Below are 18,332 nucleotides of genomic sequence, written 5' to 3' on the forward strand. Positions count from 1 at the left end.
TAGTCACGCCAGTGTTCCTGCCACTACTCGACGCACGCGACACGTCGCCCGAGAAGAAGAAGAAGAAGTTGTCGAGGCCCGAGATTGTGCATCGTGCCTACAGCGCACCGAGCATATCCGAGGCGGGCGCATCGAGAGATGCCGAGCACGCCCAAGAGGACCGGAAGCCCAGGATGGATCCTAGGGACATGGATGGCATAGCACTGGGAGAGACCGTCAAAGAGAAGCAGTCCGCAGACACAGCAGCAACAGCAGCAACAGCAGCAGCAGCAGCAGTAGCAGCGAGGAAGTCGAAGCGCTCCACCATGAAGAAGTCAGCCCTGCGCCACAAGGACACGCCCCGGTCGCGATCTTCCCGCAAGAGAGTCAGTCTGGTTATCGACGGCCACACTGTCCTTCCAGCAGATACTGTCGACGAGCCGCCTCTCACATCACCCAGCAGCGAAGCTACATCGGCCTCCAATTCAACCGCCTCTCTCGACGACTTGATAGATCCGCGCCTCACGACACCAGAGACACCTGTCTATCTCGAGCACCGCGACGCCGTCCACCATAGCCTCCCACTCCCAATGACCAATGCGATTCGCTCAGCAACCAAAGCGCTCTCTGAAGCTCAAGCACCCATTTCAATTGCAGCCGACCACTCACCGCCCTCTCCGCGCTCCCCAAGCATATCTTTCACCGCCGCGCAAACAGCAACACGCTCATTCTTCGATCTGCCACCTATGAGCCAGCACGCACAGTCGATCCCAGAAACCGCCGGCTCTGAGCCCATCTACCCCAACTCGACCGCCACATCCGCCGAACTCGAAAGCGACGAGCTCGCCGACGAAGACCCAAATTTCAATACTTACGTAGGCGGTTTGCACGGCTCGGGCGTCGATGACGTAAACCAGGTGGGCAGCTACGGCTACCCGAGCAGTCTGGGCGCAAGTTACATGGAGAGCTACATGCAGAATCGCCCACTGAGCGTGAGGATGCAGGCCGCGAACAAGGCGGGTTTGGGCGACATTGAGAAGAGGATTCTACTCGAAGAGAAGGAAGACGAAGACGAGGAGGAGGAGGAGGAGGAGGAGGTTGAAGATGAAGACGAAGACGATGATTTTGTGACTCATTCACAGGTGGAGAGGGGTAGAACACAAGACAAGGACAAGGATGACGATAACTTCATGGGCGACATGGACGATTTCTGAAACCTGAAAACATTCTGAGTGTAATGTGGGATACATTACAATGGACGCATGATTGGCGTATACTGGGCTGTCTTTGGGCGTCGTTTTGGATACCAGCGCTACGAACAGCAGGGTTGCGACTATGAGCTTTGAAGCTCGCCGCTACATTGAAGGAAAGGAAGACGATCGGGTACGACACTCTGATCAAGAACGCCAGCTGCGCTTTGGATATGCAACATGCCGGCTCCTATGCAGCTACACGGTCGGGCCTCTTAAGGCGACGACGGGACGGGCCAGCATCGGATAGGAATGATGGATGGGCATTTGACGGAGTCACAGGAATACATTGATAGCTCTCTCGCACCTACGTATATCGAGAGAAGGTACTCATGTACATATGGGAGGCGTTCTTTGCGCAGATATGGGAGAAATGTCATAGGCTAACGGATGGAAACGGGGAATGGGAAGGACTTTTCCATGCTTTGTAGCATAATATATGCCAATCCAGCTATAAACAAGCAAACACATCTCCACCACCATTACACACACTTTGTCATGGGCATATATTAAAGTTACAACCCCACCCTACCCCACTCACTCTCTCTTACTAACTTGCTGCACGCGATTGACCACGCGATCAAGCAGACTAACCATCTCGTCGCTCACAAACTTGGGATCATCCTGGTGAATAAAGTGGCCGCATCGTACCGCCGTAATGGGCCCAATCGCCTTGCCTTCGTCCGTAATCCTACAAAGGCCTTCGTTGTAGCGCCGCCAAGCGGGGTTGGCATAAGTCATAGTGAGAATCTTTGGAGTCCTAAGACTACCCGTGTCTATATTTGCAGCAAAGTATTAGTCTCTTGTCAAAACAATAGGCTAGAAGAGGAAAAAAGAACTGCGTCATGAACACGTACACGATTGTTCCGCAAACGTTTCCCAATCATGGCCTACGACGGTGAGGTAAGGACCTTTTCCCAGATACCCCTCCAATTTCGGTCCGTCCGCGTGCGGGAGCAACTTCGGCAGATTCTGTCGTGATAAGCCCTCCTGACTCGGCACGTCGGGGTGAAACATGCGCCTGTACTTTTCCCGCGTCGCACGCACTTCATCTTCGGTGACGCCATCGGGGAGCGTGTGTGGGTTGAAGTCTGGCGCATCGGGGTTGGGCCAGAAGTCTTGGTAATCCGAATTTGCCATGATGCTGTCGAGGAAGAGCAGGCCCGATACCGTACCTGGGTAACATTGTGTGAAGAGGCGGGCGAGCGCGCAGCCGATGCTGTTGCACACGAAGATTAAACAGGGGTACCGCGTGGGTTTGTTGATGTCTAGATGCTCGCGCCATATTTGCAGCGTAAACTGCTTCAGTGCTTTTACCGCGGATATGGCGTCATGGCCGTGTGAAGGTGGTGGGTCTTTGTCGTCCGGGTCGGGATCTGAATCTCCCTGCCCATATCTGTCGTAACTCAATAGACCAGGATATGGTAGCCGACTAACGATTCTCTTCTCCAGAAAACTTCGAATCGTAGGGTCCCAGGAGCTTCTCGGCATTACTAGCCCATTAAGAAAGACAATAAGCGTCTGCGAAAATGGGTTGGGGTGATTGGCATGGGGCTTTGATGCTGGATAGTACGTGTAGTGTATTCGTGCACCGGGCTTTGTATCCAGAGGAAGCGAAGACACCTCAGGGTCTGGAAAGGGCTGGAGGTCATCTTCGGAATTATTCAAACTGCCAGGAAACGGTATGGCATAGCTGCGGTTGTTCATAGTTTCGTGTTTCCTGGCGGTTATGATAGGGTCCATTTGCGCCGTATTGGTGCCGGGTGAATTAGCTTGGTTCATGTTTGCGGCTTTGAGATTTGCTTTTGGTGCGATTCCTTCTCTTTCTTGCCTGGTCAGTCCCGAGTACTTGAGATGGGGTGCAATGTACGGGAACGCATCCATAGCTGACTCTAACAGGGGCAGCGGGACGGTGGTGGCATTTGCAGTGATTACTTTAGTCGTCCTGATTGGGAAGAGCGTAATATGCACGATGGGGTGGAAAATCGGAAGATAAATTATGAAAACGAAGGCAAGATGAATACAGGGTCCAAGATGAACTATGTAGCTTAAGGGTCCTGCAGGCTATCTCAAGACGTATTTTGAGCAACGAGCTGGTTACCCCTCTTCGCCTCCACGGCGGAATAGGATTCCAGGTCCTGGGTCTCGATTCGTCCGAGGCGCTGCCAATAAGGTCTCACGTGAAGACTTTTTTTCATGTCGCCAAGGGCTGGGTTATGCAAAATGTGGCTACAGTCGACTAAAATGGCGAAGATTTGAAGATGCGGTGCTTTTCGAGATGACGGTGTTGCGAGATGGCGCCGGTCATAGCCGCTGACGACAACTACGTAACGTGATCCGAGGTCCCATCAACCAAGATGTAGGCCTCATGATGACATGCACATGGGAGACGGGCAAACCCAAAAGCAGGCGGCTTGCAATACGGCGTCTGTGGTCTGCGGGGAGGCCAATATGGTCGAAACAAGAAGAGACAAGCTACGGAGGATGACAGAAATGCACGGCGTTTGAGGGCACAGAGTGCATTCGCCGTGGCTGCACAGCGTTGTGCTGGCTGCTAAGTTAGGGGGGGATGGGGATGGGGATGCGCAACCGGGGTGGTGGTGGGGGCGGCGGTCGACGCCAGGTACACGCATCGAGCTATGACGTGTGACGTGTTGATGCTCGATGCAGGCCGCTGTTTCCCTTTCACCGTACCCGCACCTGCATCTGCGTCTGCGTCTGCGTCTGCGCGGCCCACCCGCTAGACTGAGGCCCTTATTATCAGCAACTTACCCGCATGGACGCGTCCTTTCACAAAACCCTCCTCGCTCGCTGTCGTTTGCCCGTCACTTGGTCAAAGCAAGCTTCAAACCTCAAACACCCCACACGCGCCATTGACACCCGTCTCCCAGCCCTTGGCCTTGGTACCTGATCCGCGACGTGCATGAAGTTCGTGGTTTGCCCGTGCCTCTAGAAGAGAGGCAGAATCCGGCTAATCGTCTTCTAGCGTTTATGCACCTTGATTCGATCATTATGCCATACTGCGATGCCGAAACACAGACCGTCTGGGCGGGCCTTACAAAGATGGATGTTCGTCCGGACATTCTCTTTACCGCACCAGACACGACTACACCACCCGCCGAAATGATTGCAACACACAAGCCGCTAAGCCTCGACAACATCGTCACCGCCGCCCAGCTCGGCAGCCTCGACCCCAACAGCTCCTTCAAGACGCTGCTGGAGCGACGACACAATCGCCCAGGCATCCCCACACGCATTTCCCTGCCTAGTTCCGAGCTGGATGACGAGGTGTTTCCCTCACCACCTCCGAGCCATGCTTTAATGTCCCCGCTTCCCGAGGCCAACAAGCGCTATGCAGGCCACACCCCATTGCTTCCCCGCTCTTTCTCACCGGTACAAGATGATATGCCGGAGCCTGCAGAGGAGGAAGCGGTGGAGGAGCCTGTGCATGCACCGGACGAAGACGAGTCCCTGATTGGCCCGCTCATGCTGCCAACGAACCCCGTCGATGGCGCTAGTGACCACATTGCACTGGACGTCCTGGACGATGTGCTTGAAAAAGTGGCCAAGGACCAGGAGAGGTTCAGCAGACTGAAGGATGCCCCTGAGCCAACGCCCGTCGCAAAGGACGTCGAAGAAGACTTGCCACTGAGTCGGAAGGCATCGGCCGACTCGCGCAGGTCGTCCAACAACTCGCCGAAATCATCCACCGACTCTCGCAAATCATCCACCGCCTCGGTCGTCGACGGCGTCCGACTCAAAACCCCGCCTCTCAACTTTGGCATGCCCATTGGGCAAGTGTAGCCTGCTTCCCAGGTTCTATATTCTTGGCAGACAGCCATGACTGACTGCAGCATGGTATGGTGGTATGGTGCTTTACGACGGATTGGATCACGGAACGGCGTTTGGGTAGATGGGGAGGCTGTGCTTCACAAAAACGATACCCGGAGTTTTGTGCTCAACCTGCACCCACATACGTATTCATCGCAGGCTATAGACTACCAGCCTAGCGTCATAGAAGAATACAAAACAATGACTATCGGAGCCTTCTGATTTGAGAGTGACAATGGAGACACCTAAACTTGATTGAGGAGACGTATAAGAGTTGATTTCTTTCCATGCTGCAATAGCATAGACTCTATTTCATGTCGTTATGTGTGTTTCCTCCCAGCAACTCTACTCTAGTCGTCCTGGTCCCAGTTGCCCTGCTGTGCCTTTCCTGGCATCTTGGGTCCACCGGCTTGCCTGGCGACAATGATCTGATCCACACTCAACACTGTCCTGGCTGCCTCGGTCGCCAACTTGATGGCCCACATCTTGCTGACCCACAGATCCAGAATACCCTCCTCCTTGGCATCCAGGGTACCAGAACCATCTTCATTCTCAATGTCGACGCCAACCGTCCACTCATCATCTTTCCGGCCCTTCTGTGCGGCGTGTGCAACGTATAATTTGGCAAGTACCTCGGTCGCGTCCAGACCAGCTGACTCAGCGAGTGTTCGTGGAATCACCTCGAAAGCTTCAGCATACTTGCGGATGGAGTATTGTGCCAAGCCCGGTGTCTTTTCTGCGATGGCCTTGATCTTCTCGACAAGTTGCATCTCAGTGGCTCCAGCGCCGGGTACTAATCGAGCGTCGCGCGTGATGGCCTTGACTACGTTGACACCATCATCGATTGCTCGCTCTACGTCATCGAGATGGTTTTGTGTGGCACCACGTAGCACAAGAGTTGCCGTCCTTGTTTGTTCGTTCTCTTGTCTGAACACGGTGACGCGGTCACCACCAATCTCCATGGTCTCAACAACGTCGATAGTGCCCATCTCGTCTGGCATGGGGGCACCAAGGCGAGCAAGCGGCGTAGCACCAACCACTCTGCATAACCGGCGGAGCTCAAACTTGGAGAGAACCTTGATGACGAGGATGTTGTAGCGGTTGAGGTAGTGTAGTGCCAGTTCGCCAATGGTAGATCCGGCAACGACGACGCGCATTCCAGAGTCGTAGAGCTCCTTGATGATCTGCTCCACCTGCTGCTCCTCGCCCTTGGTAAAGTCCATCATCTCCTTGGCGTTGTGTAGCAGTACCGTGCCCTTGGTCTCGGTCTGCGAAATGTCCACTGGACATGAGAAGACTCCGACCTTGGCCTTGGTTGCCTTTGTGACGGTACCATCTGGCTGCCTCGCGAAGACCATGCCCTTGACGACCTTGCTCTGCTCCAAAGCACCACCCATGATCTTGACTACGCGGACGTTGTCGACATTGAAGTTGGCAGGGTTCTTAGGAAGGACGGCGAGAACGGCTTCGGCGACGAGGTTGGCAAGGAAGTCCTCGCTGCCAGATTGTTTGGCTGCAACCACGGTGCGGATCGCTTTGCTGAGCTCATCTTGTGACCGGATGTCTTCGACCTTGTCGCATACCAATTCTGTATAGAATTAGTCCTGTCCGGGTCTCAAACGATTTCTATTTCACTTACGCTCCAGTGTCTCAAGAGCCGCAAGCTGTGCCTTTTCGTAGCCCAAAACAATATCGCTTGTCTTGAGGCCCATTCTTATTAACTCCTCTGCCTTCTTCAGCAGCTCACCAGCCAATACAATAACCAGGTTGGTCGCATCACCCATCTCCGCCTCTTGCTGCTGGCTGGCCATAACAAGCAACTTGGCCGCGGGGTGTACGACCTCGAGTTCGCGCAATATGGTTGCCGCATCCGAGGTAAGGATCATCTTTTGCAGGTGGTTGATAACAATCTTGTTGCGGCCATAGGGACCCAGAGAAGTCTGGACCGTCTGGGCAATCGTCCGACAGGCATCGATGTTGCGAATAACAGCGCCATCTTCGGCGTCGTAGCTGTTGCGGGGTGGTTAGTTGCGTGTTTACAGTTGTTGCGGGGTTGCAGATGGCCATACTTTTGGTAGCCTTGCTTGAACAAGCCGGCGTTGGGGGCATTAGGTATCGAGAGAGACATTTCGGCCGTGTGTGAGGGGTATCAAGGTTGTGGTGGTGGACCTTGTTCGAAGCTCTGCGCGGCAAGAACGCGTCCAATCCCAAATTTCGATGCCAAGACTTGAGTATCGGGGGAAGGAAAGACCGACAGTTCACGATATGACAAGTTGAATGTCACCTTCTAGGTATGCGCAGTATCATGAACGATATACAGTGAGTCTGCATTGCGCCAGCCAAGGGCCTCAGCCTAGAGCTGTGGCTTTAGACAAGAAGGTCACCCATATTGTGCATTTACACTCCAACGAGATGGCCTTCAGTAAGCCAACGCCTCCAACAGCTCTTAGGAAACACAGACGCTGCTAAAGTAACTAATCTGGTATATTCTCTTATCAATCAACGAATCGTGTTTTCTCACGCATCATGTCTTCACGCGCATAAGAATGTGAGCAAAATCTATCTAGCCGTACACCTTAGGATTTGTGAAGGTACCGCTAGCGAAAAAGACTGCTCGAATCCCTCTGGGCACCGTTAAATGACCAGGATCTCATGACAGTGAGAGTATACTGGGGATAAGGATAGGTGCCGTAGAGAAGAAAACTACGTCTGGGGGCGGCGAAGAAAAGTTATTGGCACAGCTGCTTAGGTAATGCGGGCTAGTCCCAATGCACTTCCGCTCCCCGAACTTTTCTTACATGTCGAGTGGGCAGCCGTAGCAGCATCGGAATACGGCAAAAGGAATTGGGGAGACATGAACGCCGGACAACAAACGACGAGGCGGCTGGTCTCAAGAGCCGGTATGCGAGGCAATTGGACATGAGGCATCCTGAATGCTGACGAACCAAGGTCAATCAATATGTCGCTCATGTAGAGACACCCTCACCCGCACCTACGCATCTGCCACCGCTGCCGCCGTTCAGACTGAGGACCAGGTTGCCCAGCATATCCCTCCCGTCGCTCAAGTCTCGCCGTCGACCTCCTACGCTGTCAATGCTGGTGTCGTCCTGTCTCGCCCACCACAAATAACACGCGACTTGCATCCCTTCGAGGCCGCCTTCTTCCTCTACCAGAAACGTCTCAATGAGCGATTGGCCCTGCCATTCACCCGTTACTTCTATGTCAAGAAGCGGACTCCTGCCGATTTAGAATGGAAGCGAAAGATGAAGCAACGCCTCACCCCCGCACGCGATATCGGACGATACCAGGGTTATGGTGCCGAAGCGTGGAATGACGAGCTTCTTGTTGGCGCACAGGAGAGCAATTTTGAACACCAGGTTGGAAAGCTGCTGGAAGACGCTGAGCAATCCGGTCTAGAAGATGCGCCAGACACCACAGGCGCAAAGAAGATGGAGCGTGAACCGGTTGAAAAGCCAATGTCGAGAGTGACCGAGGCAGACGAGAAGAACGACACCAAGAGCTTGAACCGCGCGTTACAGCGGACGCTGTATCTTTTGGTCAAGAACAAGGAGGGGCAATGGCAATTTCCGCAGGATCGGTTAAATGACGAGCATCTACATGGCGTATGACCCCACTTTACTTACGGATGGGAGATCAAGATTACTAACATTATCCAGGCGGCAAACCGCATCATCACCCAGGCTGGAGGTGTGAACATGAACACCTGGCTCGTCGGCCACGTGCCAATCGGCCACCACCAATTGACCTACCGTGAGCCGCGGCCGTCAGGTTCTCTCCAGGAGTATGGCGCCAAGACCTTCTTCATGAAGGCGCGCATCATGGCTGGTCAAGTCAACCTGAAGGAGAACAAGCTCGGTCTTCAGGATTTCAAGTGGTTGGCTAAGGAAGAGCTGAGGAGCGAGGTAGATGGTAGTTACTGGCGAGCGATCAAGAACATGTTGGCCGAGCGGTAATGAGCTTATTCATATCGTACGTATGTATATGAGCGAATAACGTGTAACATACTGCAGATTTTCTAGTATCATGTACATTATGGAACTGTACTCTATACCAAGCTTTGTCCTTTTCATCCTCCGAATTATACTTTTGCGTACTGAACTTCTGAGTGTTCAAGCTCACAAACACCTGTTCTCATACTATCATCAATACATGACTCTTTTCGTTGTCATATCCGGAATCGTCTTGTCACTTTCTCATCATATCATCTCCATCGTTTCTCCTCTATCTTCTTTCTCGCCCAAATGTTCCTCATACAAACAGGATTTTTTTCCTTGTTCATTTCACCTCCTTCCGCCAACGAACTGACTCAGCTCATATTCGCGATCTGCCTGTTTAGTAGTTCGACCGAGTAGATGCAGTGATGCTAGTAGCAATCTGCAGATGGTGTGCGTATGGAGGGTACGTGACCCAGTCTTCCAACGGGATGACATCGCCCCTCGCCTCAACAAAGATCCTATGTCACTGTGTACTGTCGCGGCCTTATAGGGGAGAGGAAAGATTATTATTCGTCAAAGAAATGACGCAACGCACCTCGGCCGGGAATTCGGCCGCACGAGTAAGTACGCTCAGATCAGTACCTGTCAGCTTACCATACTCCCAAGATGCGTTCGGTGCGAATAGCAAAAAACCTCACCGAGAACAGAAAACCTCGTACTACACATATCGATCGCGATACGGAGGGAGTCGCTCACATTCGTTATATTAGTCTAGATATTTCTCCTTTATCCGCAGATCTCATCCAGCACAATCTCATCCATATCAATTTCAACTACTTGTCCGTTAAGAACGACATTGGTAAGCAACGACTGAATTCATACAAATTCATCCATTCCACCATCAATATCCAAAATGCGTTTCGGCTAACTCATCCTTGCCGCTGCCATCGCCTCGCTTTGATGGCGCTCATGTTGGGCTGGGAAGCGAATGGTTTCCAGCAGATTGGCCAGCCTGCGTTCATCATGGAAAATTTGAGGTTACCCTATGGCAGTGTTTCTGCTGAGCAGCCTACCTTGACGGCACGAATTTCTAGCCAGGCCGGTCGTTTCCTGAAACCTGAATAGACGGAGACTTCATTGCTGTCCACGCGGCTTAAGCACCAGGGTTAGAGGCATTCAGAATGCTTGCTCTCAGTTCTTACGATTTATGTATTTCATTAGTATTGCATTAGCGAAGGCATTGGAAAAGAAGGCATAGACAAAGAGGCATAGACAAAAGTATAGATTAGACAAAAGTTTTTTGTATTATAGAACAAGTCAATGAACTAAATAAACTTCTTTGGCATTCACGGTTCCTTTCATCTTCCCCGCCCTCTACCAACCCCAGCTTACATCAGTCAGCACTTCTCCCAGTCATAGCTGAACCCCTGCTGTGCACCATAATACTGCACACCCAACTCCTCACTAGTAGTCTTCTCGCTATCCAGCACGCCCTTTTTCCCCGCCTCACCCTGCACAAACATCTCCGTGCGAAAAGTAAACGTACTACTTCCACACTTTGACTGCGGGATGAATTCAGGCGGATAACTGATATTCGAGTAAAGCGGCTGGGCGTACTGTCCAGATTGCGTAGGACCATTGAGTGTAATAGTATCAGCAATCTATATGCCCACATGAGTTAGTATCTATACTACAACAACGATAACAACATACTGTCATTGTAAAGTCGGAATGAACATACCTCCTTCTTCCCTCGCCCCTCACCCTCATAATACGCAAAATCCCAATACGACATCACCCCCTCCTCCAACTCATACGTCGCCAGGCCCCTCGTCCCATTCTTATGCAGCCTCAACCTGTATGCCTCTCCTTCCACCGTGTTACCCGCATCGCTGTACTCCTTATATGCCAACGTCGCTTCGCACCATGTATGTCGCGGGCCTTGTTGGAGGTCAACGCGCATCCATGGGTAGGCGATGAACCAGTAGTAGATCTCGGTGCCGTCGACCGTGTTGGAACCAAAGGTTGGACGTGTGACTGTACCACCCGGAGATGGCGTTTTGTCTGTGTCGGGGCAGCCGGGGCCGAGGAGGGAGGTTATGGTGAAAGACCAGGAGGGGGGCAGGGTGCGAGCGGCGAGGGTGGTGGAGGTGGTTAGGAGGGGGATGAGGACGCTTGCGGGCTTCATGTTTGTCGTTATTGCGGAAGATGAAAGGGTAAGTAGATGAGTAGGGTGAGTTTTCGGTTTGAGGAGAAATGAGTCCGTTTGAAGTGAGTTTCTTGAGTCTTTATATGATGCTCGTGAGCATCGTTACCACTACTCTCATGATCAGGGCAGTATCTTCCATGAATATCAAGCATATTACCCCACATCTTCATGGATCCAGTGTGACTACTGCCATGCCACAACTCCAAGAACTCAATTCCTTTGTGCAACACCCGCAATCTCCACAAAAGATCCATAAGCCCATCTCCTCATACCCCACAATCCACACGATCGGTACAAAGTCATGCAGCAGCCACCCAACACTGTGACTCCTTCGCGGCTGTACACCATGACCCGGTGAGAAGCTGTCGTTTAGCAAACGAAATGCAAGGCCCTCAGTATTCATCTCGAGCAACTCTATCGATATGAAGTCTGAACACAGGTTTTGTGGGGTAAGTCCCTGGAACGGGATTACCGCAGCCGGAGGGGAAGGTTAAGGTGCTGACGCTGTGCTGCGGCCACCCGCGTTCGTCAGCATGAGTGTGAGACATGACGAATAGCGGCTGTGATCTGGGGAGGTAGCTTCCGCATGCGCGCAATGGGCAGTGTTTAGCCTGTAGTCGTCTTCAGGCGATTAGGTAAGTGAGAAGGTTCTGTGTTTTCTGTGGGTGGCTGTTTGATTGCCCCTAATTTGTCCAGGCGCGTGTTGGAGTTGATTAGGCGTCCATCGTTCGCCCAAGAGCTGTTACATTGCTGTGATCTTGGTGTAGACAGCTACGAGTACTGGTCAGATGGTCTATGCATGTCAGTACGCCAGAAGAGATTGAAGAAGCCTATACTGAATGCACGGGATCGATAAGATGCTTTGTAATACTCAACGAAGTGAGTTCAACTCTGACCGCTCGAGTTCGAGTAGAACCAACATGTCGCATAGGTCCACAAATTGACTCTAAAATGTCATGACCGTCACACTTGAACCTTTGTCAGAAAGTTGTCATTTGGCGTCACAAAAAGCTGGAACCTTATGACCAAGTTGATCAGAACCAAGGACGGTTGTACGATGATGCTTATGATTGATGGGGTCTGAGAAAGCCCCCATGGGACCTTTTAATAGAACACCACAATCGGCATCAAGTAGGATGATCAAACTGGTACTTCGAAGGGCTGTGCCAGCTTGTTAACTCTATCGCTTTTGATTGACAGTACTCTACGGGGAATTTTAGGCCATGGCCAGTGTACCTGGAACGTATACAAGCGAGTCGAGCACACGATCGCTACTTGTCTAGTTCAACTCCCAGCCACAAAGTGTCTTTACCGAGCTCTTCTCGAGCTTTCCGCAAGATGATGATGTCAGTCGTACTAGCTACCGGATAGTCCCAAACAGGTAATTCAGTGCGCTAGTGTAATCACAAACGGACCGAAAAACATCTGGTTGGTGCTCGATGCGACGAGATCAAGCTAGCAAGTCGTCATACCATTCCCCGAAGGCAGAGCCCCGGATACATGAGTCTCTGGGTGAATTCGGTATACTTGGTAATCCGACATACCTCACACAGTGGTGGGTTCAGGTCGTGCTATATGAGACGCGTGAAATTTTGGAAACTGCAATATCATGGCTTCAATATCCTGTGCCATCCGCCAATTAGATTGACTTAACTTGGACCACTACCCCAAACGTTGACCAAGTCGTCCAATATCGTGACTGAAGGAAATTTGCTGATATTCAAGACAGCTCTGAGAATCTCTAGGATCTCGTGTTGCCGATCCTGTGTCTCTGCGCAAAGTGCGGCTATCTTAATGTTAGTGTGCAGTGCATGAGTAGTAAATCCGTTGTACCAACCTGCGTATATAGCTTGGAAGCTGACAAAAGCCGATGGCAGATTCTGAGCCTGCTCCGCCATAGCAATTCCGCAGATCGTCGAAGTGCTCTCGCGGAGAAGCTTGAAGCGCGTCTGGTACATCGTGAGTCCGCCCGTAGACGGCTGGTTGAGAATCATTATGATTTTTGCGAAATGATACATCTGAATAGCAGCAGCATGTGCAGGGGGATGTATCCATATGGGTGTCACCTGGCTCACTTCCGTCGCTGAGGCTGGTGACGTTGCTTGCGGTGTTGACGCAACCGGAATTGGCTCGAAGGAGGGCGGAAGGATACGTTTCCAAGCATCTAGCATTCGCAACAGGGTCTCTCCCGCTTCAATATATCCAGTGATATCACCTTGTTTGGGAGTTGCGGCGAATTGCACGCATTTAGCAGCAATATATATGATGCGTGTTGCCAATCCTTCTGAAGACAGCTCAGACATCGGGATTTTTGGTTGATGTATTGTCAAGGCCGGCCGCCCTGTCCGAAAGGCGGCCCATATATCCTGCCGAAGCCATGCCCACCAGACTGCGCGTTGTAGACCGTCAACGGATTCGCCGCTTGTACCAGAATTCTTTTGAATCCAGAAAGCCCCTCTTAGGTGACGGTCCCAATTACTATGATCGGAATTGCTAGCTGTTCCGAACATCTCGTATGTCGAGATCATGATACCAGTCGTGAGAATTTCACGAGAAACAGTGTATGATTGGTACATAAGGTTTTGCGACAAATAATGGAGCGTCTCGTAGTAAAACTGTTCAGCCATTCTTCTTGCGGTTGGTGGGGCGCTCATAGTCGACGCGGGCGTGCCAGGTTGTGGCTGAGATGCAGCTTCGCTTCCAGTCCTCTGGTCCTGGTAGAGGGCCATGTGGCACGCACCTACAGCTAATATGGATTTAAGCAGTCCCACGTTACGCAACGCGAGGTGCGGAACCACATTGGCGAAATGTCTCTCTGGATCGAACAAATCCAGGACTGGCGCCACCACATTGACATAGTGTTGGTAATAAATCACCTCTTCTCCTTTAAGTTCGATTCGCGTCTCCGTATTCCAGGGCTGGGTCGGGATAGTGATCGCCTGAGCATTCACGTCACTAAATAGATTATCGCCTACTTGTAGAGCAACTGAAGGTCGGGGGGACTGTCTTCGTGACAGACTGGCGACATCGAAGTTCCAGCGAGTATTCGGAGTTTGTCCCTGCATATTGTTGATCGCGTCTTCCGCGAGCAAGTCATACCTTCTGAGCGTTAGTTCCTGTCAGTCTATAGTGTCAGACCAACGTTACCATTCGACAGGTCCAAAATTGGGCGTCAGACTATCCCCAAATGTGAACAAGCTATCATCAAGGAAGAAACCGTCTTCAGGTATGACATGGTCAGTAAGCTCCGGCTGTGCTGTGGGGAATGGAATCCATGATTGAATGGGATCCACCGGCTCTGGGTTTATCCTATCCGCCGGCACCGACGCCGCCGGTTCAGCATCGCTAGTTGATGGCAGCGCCTCGGTGGCATTTGGCGCTTCGTCTGCCTTGCGAGTACTCAGTGCTCGCGGCCGCCGAGTTACAGAATGTTTCTCAGCATAGACACACTCGCGGTCTACTCTCTCACAATTCTTGCAAGTCGGAGTGCCTTCGTCGCACTTGACCCGACGCTTACGGCATGTTAGGCTATTTCGAATTAGCAAGTTGTGTCGCCAAAGAATTAAAATGTTCATCTGCTTTACATTGCATAGACGTTTTCATTCCGTCATTAGCGACGGGATGGGCCTTGCCTCAAGCTCATGAGAGCCCCACCAATCCTTTGACAACAAGGATATTGGAAACTTACCAACCTGTTGAGGTCCTTAAACCACGTGATTTAGAAGGCATCTTCAATCGTATGCAATGCGTGTAGGCGGCACAACGGTGCGAGACGAGCGTCCCGAGACGAGCAGGCTCGATGCGGGCATGAGGTAGATTGAAATACTGGACATGCAGCGTCTAGCCGCAGTCGCGTGGAAAAAATGGAGAAGCCATGTGTCCGGCCTGGAGCTGCATGACTCGCTACGGGGAAGTACGAATACGGTCGAGGATGTGCGAGTGCCGAGATCTGGGGCAGGTTGATATGACGCGGGCAAGACCATGCCGAGCTTTGGTGTGTATTACGTAAGCGCCGACTGCGGTCGCGCCTAAGCATTTGCTCATGTTCTTACTGAAATTCAATGAGTTGGTATAATTGGACTAAAGTGTTGGCATAATATGGTATAAGGGATGGTCACTTCTATGATTCTTACACCCGGGAAAGAACTGGGAAATAGGCGCTCATGTGTTTTTATCACATAGATGGATGACATGCCTCCAGATTAATATCTCGTCTTCTCAATAATGATGTCGGGAGGTCGAGGCATGTCTTTTAGTTGATGAGATGCAGCAACCATGCAATTATTAAATAGGGTATCATTATATATATCATTTGCCTGCTGCAGCTTTCGCTGCGGCGGCTTCCCTTTTTCTTTGCAAGTACCTTTCCTTGGCACTACTGATATCGCTTGCCGTCTTCTGGCTCTTACGTGCGTGTTCTATTTTAGCTTGCTCTTCTGCTTCTTCATCTGCCTTCCTCTTATTTGCAGCTTCAATTTGCTCTGCTATCATAGCAGTTTGTCGTTCACGCTGAGCATTCCGGCCACCTTTGATATTCGCATGTGTAGGTGGAGTGTATTTTGGCGCTGCAGTGGTGGTAGGCGTAGATGCGGGTTTGGGCTTTGCAATAATGTTGAGTCCTGCTTTGAGTAGCTGACTCTTATCTGCAATCTGGCCCTCATCGTTGAGTATGACGTTCTTGCCTTGTTTGCGAAGCTCTTCGACAATTTCGGCATCCGTCTTCTCTTTCTTCTCTTCCACAACAGGCTTGACGCCGTCCTTGAGAGCCTGCGCCGTAGCCTCCATAGCTTTCTGATGTCTCTTCTCACGCTCTGCAAGCATCTGCTTATGAAATCCTTGCATACCGAACTTTCTCTTGTTTTCTTCCTCAGCCTCTTGTCGCTTCTTTTCCTCTTCTTCGGCCTTGCGCGTCTCTTCCTGTTGTATCTTATACGCGCCAGTTACAAACTTTTCCTTGTCAGCAAATTCATCGCCTTCGGCTTCGCGTTCGCGCTGCAGTTGTTTGTCCCGCGCCCGCATTTGATCTTTCTTCCGTTGCTCCGCGGACTCGAAGAGTGCGTCCATGTATTTAGGCTTCCGCTCTGCCGTGTCGTCGCGCTCGGCTGCTTCTTGGGCAGCAAGCACGGCCTGTGTTGCCTCGTAAGCGGCATCATAGTCGTACAATGTAGGGTTAGCTTCTAGGGCTTCTTGTGCGCATTTTTCAGCTTCGGCGGCGCTTGCGGAGTAGGTCATGGTGGTCGGGTCATGGTCCTTCGGTTTTGGCTTGTTAGAAGGAGGCGCTGGTGGTTGGCCTTTCTTTGCTTTGGCGGGCGCGAGTTTGGATGATCCTGATGAGATGGCGGCGAGCGTATCGTCGAAGTTCAGTTCGCCAATCTCCTGCGCATCATCTGCCACCTTTCCCTTTCCCTTGACATCTTCCTCGTCGTCATCGTCGAGCAGTGGCTTTTTCTTTTTCCCGAGGCCCGGCTTGACCGCTGTTTTCCCAAGGGAATTTGCGCCCTTATTCTTTAGGTTGAGTCCGAATTTGAGTGACATGACAAGTGAGTGTTGTTGGTGTTGAGGTGCGCGTCGCGACCAAGAAGTCGAGAGGCAATGCCAAGGCCCGCTTGAGCCAGTGAAATCATCAGCACCTCCGCGACTTCTCCGCATACACCTTGCTGCAGACTGCAGTCGCCCTCACATCCGCCCAAGACTATATTACTCATGCATGACTGGCAGTTGATCCACCATAGTCCTCACCATGGAGGAGCAGGCTAGCGACGCTACTGCGGCGGAAAGCCTCTACAACAAAGCTAAAGCCTCACGTTTCCACTTCAAATCCGGTTCTAAGCGTCGCTCAAGACGTCATGACAGCAAGAACAAAGACGAAGGAGCCGATGATGAGTTGCCGAGGAAACGCCGAATACACAAAGACGACGATGAAGAACGAGACCACCGAGATTCGAGGCGTAAGCATAAGCACAAACATCGCACGTCGCGAGACGAACGGCATCCCACATCTACAAGAGATGGCGCCTACTACGACCCGGATTACCGTCATCGCGAATCACTATATGATAACCTGGAGGAATCGAGGGCGCGCTCCCCAGGTGCTGCGCCCGAGGAGGCCTTCCGTGAGTCACTGTTCGATGCGCTTGCCGACGATGAAGGTGCCGCATATTGGGAAGGCGTATATGGTCAGCCAGTCCACATATACCCCATGGAAAAACCCGGACCAGATGGCAAGCTAGAGCGCATGACCGAAGAGGAGTATGCAGACTATGTGCGCAACAAGATGTGGGAGAAAAGCCATCAGCATATTGTCGAAGAGCGTGAGGCCAGAGAGCGCGCGCGCCAAAAGCAGAAGGCGCAACGCAGCCAGCTCGACGAAGAACTTGAGCGTGAGGAAGCAGAAAGGGAGGACATACGGCGGCGTATGGAAGAGAGTCTCCGCCGGGGCGAAAAGCGTAAAAAGGCTAGGGAGGCAGAAGCAGCCTGGGACCACTACACAGCCAAGTGGGACAGTCTAAAGGACGCTCATCCATCAGGAGATCAGGCTGAAGCACAGGTTCTTGATCTAATCCCATGGCCCGTTTTGTCGGGCAAGGCAAAGCATGTGTCCAAGGAAGAAATCGAACACTTCTTGCGTAGCTCCGGGGCGTGGCGGAAAGACCCAGTCGGGCTGCTAAAGGCTGAGCGTGTACGCTGGCATCCGGACAAGATGCAACAGCGCTTTGGACAGCACATTAATACTGATACGATGAAATCGGTCACAGCAGTTTTCCAGGTCATCGACCAGTTGTGGAATGACCGACGTTGATGTTAACGTCTTCATGGTTGATACCCTTTCTCTCCCTTTGTCGTATTCTAATATTGAATTCGATATTCCATATACCCCCCCATGACACTCTTGCTCGCCGCAGCTTCTTCATGCGGCTGGGGTGGTAGCAAATTAATATCAAGTGGGCTAAACCTTTCTCTCCGACCTTGGCATTGTCCTACCACAAGCCTTTGCCTCCTTTTCTCCGCCTTCCAAGCGTCTTGGCGCAATGTAAATGTTGTGGAGCCTTCGAGTCGAAGAAGCCAAACATGACGGCTTCGCCTAGAAAAATGATCGAATGCTAAGTA

At 51.8% G+C, this 18,332-nt stretch overlaps 8 protein-coding genes across 8 annotated transcripts; 4 read left to right on the top strand and 4 right to left on the bottom strand.

Moving 5' to 3' along the window:
* Positions 1-305: 305 nt before the first annotated feature.
* Positions 306-1,193, top strand: PtrM4_130850 (Tymo-45kd-70kd multi-domain protein; the record flags this gene model as incomplete). Its single annotated transcript, XM_066109006.1, has 2 exons — positions 306-971; positions 1,122-1,193. 2 exons carry the CDS (start codon positions 306-308, stop codon positions 1,191-1,193), a joined length of 738 nt encoding a protein of 245 aa, XP_065960998.1.
* A 573-nt stretch (positions 1,194-1,766) lies between these two features.
* On the bottom strand, positions 1,767-3,113 carry PtrM4_130860 (MhpC, hydrolase or acyltransferase (alpha-beta hydrolase superfamily); the record flags this gene model as incomplete). Its single annotated transcript, XM_001941114.2, has 2 exons — positions 1,767-2,005; positions 2,087-3,113. The coding sequence occupies 2 exons, from the start codon at positions 3,111-3,113 to the stop codon at positions 1,767-1,769; spliced, it is 1,266 nt and encodes a 421-aa protein (XP_001941149.1).
* Positions 3,114-4,241: 1,128 nt separating this feature from the next.
* Positions 4,242-5,033, top strand: PtrM4_130870 (Drc1-Sld2 domain containing protein; the record flags this gene model as incomplete). The annotated part of the gene is made up of 1 exon (XM_001941115.2): positions 4,242-5,033. The coding sequence occupies one exon, from the start codon at positions 4,242-4,244 to the stop codon at positions 5,031-5,033; it is 792 nt and encodes a 263-aa protein (XP_001941150.1).
* A 377-nt stretch (positions 5,034-5,410) lies between these two features.
* PtrM4_130880 (GroL, Chaperonin GroEL (HSP60 family)) lies at positions 5,411-7,188 on the bottom strand (the record flags this gene model as incomplete). Its single annotated transcript, XM_066109007.1, has 3 exons — positions 5,411-6,648; positions 6,700-7,070; positions 7,130-7,188. The coding sequence occupies 3 exons, from the start codon at positions 7,186-7,188 to the stop codon at positions 5,411-5,413; spliced, it is 1,668 nt and encodes a 555-aa protein (XP_065960999.1).
* Positions 7,189-7,914: 726 nt separating this feature from the next.
* PtrM4_130890 (mitochondrial 54S ribosomal protein mL46) lies at positions 7,915-9,034 on the top strand (the record flags this gene model as incomplete). Its single annotated transcript, XM_001941117.2, has 3 exons — positions 7,915-7,960; positions 8,010-8,683; positions 8,738-9,034. 3 exons carry the CDS (start codon positions 7,915-7,917, stop codon positions 9,032-9,034), a joined length of 1,017 nt encoding a protein of 338 aa, XP_001941152.2.
* Positions 9,035-10,413: 1,379 nt separating this feature from the next.
* PtrM4_130900 (Atrophin-1 domain containing protein) lies at positions 10,414-11,204 on the bottom strand (the record flags this gene model as incomplete). The annotated part of the gene is made up of 2 exons (XM_001941119.1): positions 10,414-10,677; positions 10,758-11,204. The coding sequence occupies 2 exons, from the start codon at positions 11,202-11,204 to the stop codon at positions 10,414-10,416; spliced, it is 711 nt and encodes a 236-aa protein (XP_001941154.1).
* Positions 11,205-12,874: 1,670 nt separating this feature from the next.
* Positions 12,875-16,760, bottom strand: PtrM4_130910 (Zn(II)2Cys6 transcription factor; the record flags this gene model as incomplete). The annotated part of the gene is made up of 5 exons (XM_066109008.1): positions 12,875-13,011; positions 13,063-14,324; positions 14,373-14,753; positions 15,589-16,046; positions 16,170-16,760. 5 exons carry the CDS (start codon positions 16,758-16,760, stop codon positions 12,875-12,877), a joined length of 2,829 nt encoding a protein of 942 aa, XP_065961000.1.
* Positions 16,761-16,965: 205 nt separating this feature from the next.
* PtrM4_130920 (DUF3523 multi-domain protein) lies at positions 16,966-18,024 on the top strand (the record flags this gene model as incomplete). Its single annotated transcript, XM_001941122.1, has 1 exon — positions 16,966-18,024. One exon carries the CDS (start codon positions 16,966-16,968, stop codon positions 18,022-18,024), a length of 1,059 nt encoding a protein of 352 aa, XP_001941157.1.
* Between the last annotated feature and the right edge of the window lie 308 nt (positions 18,025-18,332).

The sequence above is a fragment of the Pyrenophora tritici-repentis genome, chromosome 7 (assembly GCF_003171515.1).
Source record: "Pyrenophora tritici-repentis strain M4 chromosome 7, whole genome shotgun sequence".
Classification (NCBI taxonomy): domain Eukaryota; kingdom Fungi; phylum Ascomycota; class Dothideomycetes; order Pleosporales; family Pleosporaceae; genus Pyrenophora; species Pyrenophora tritici-repentis.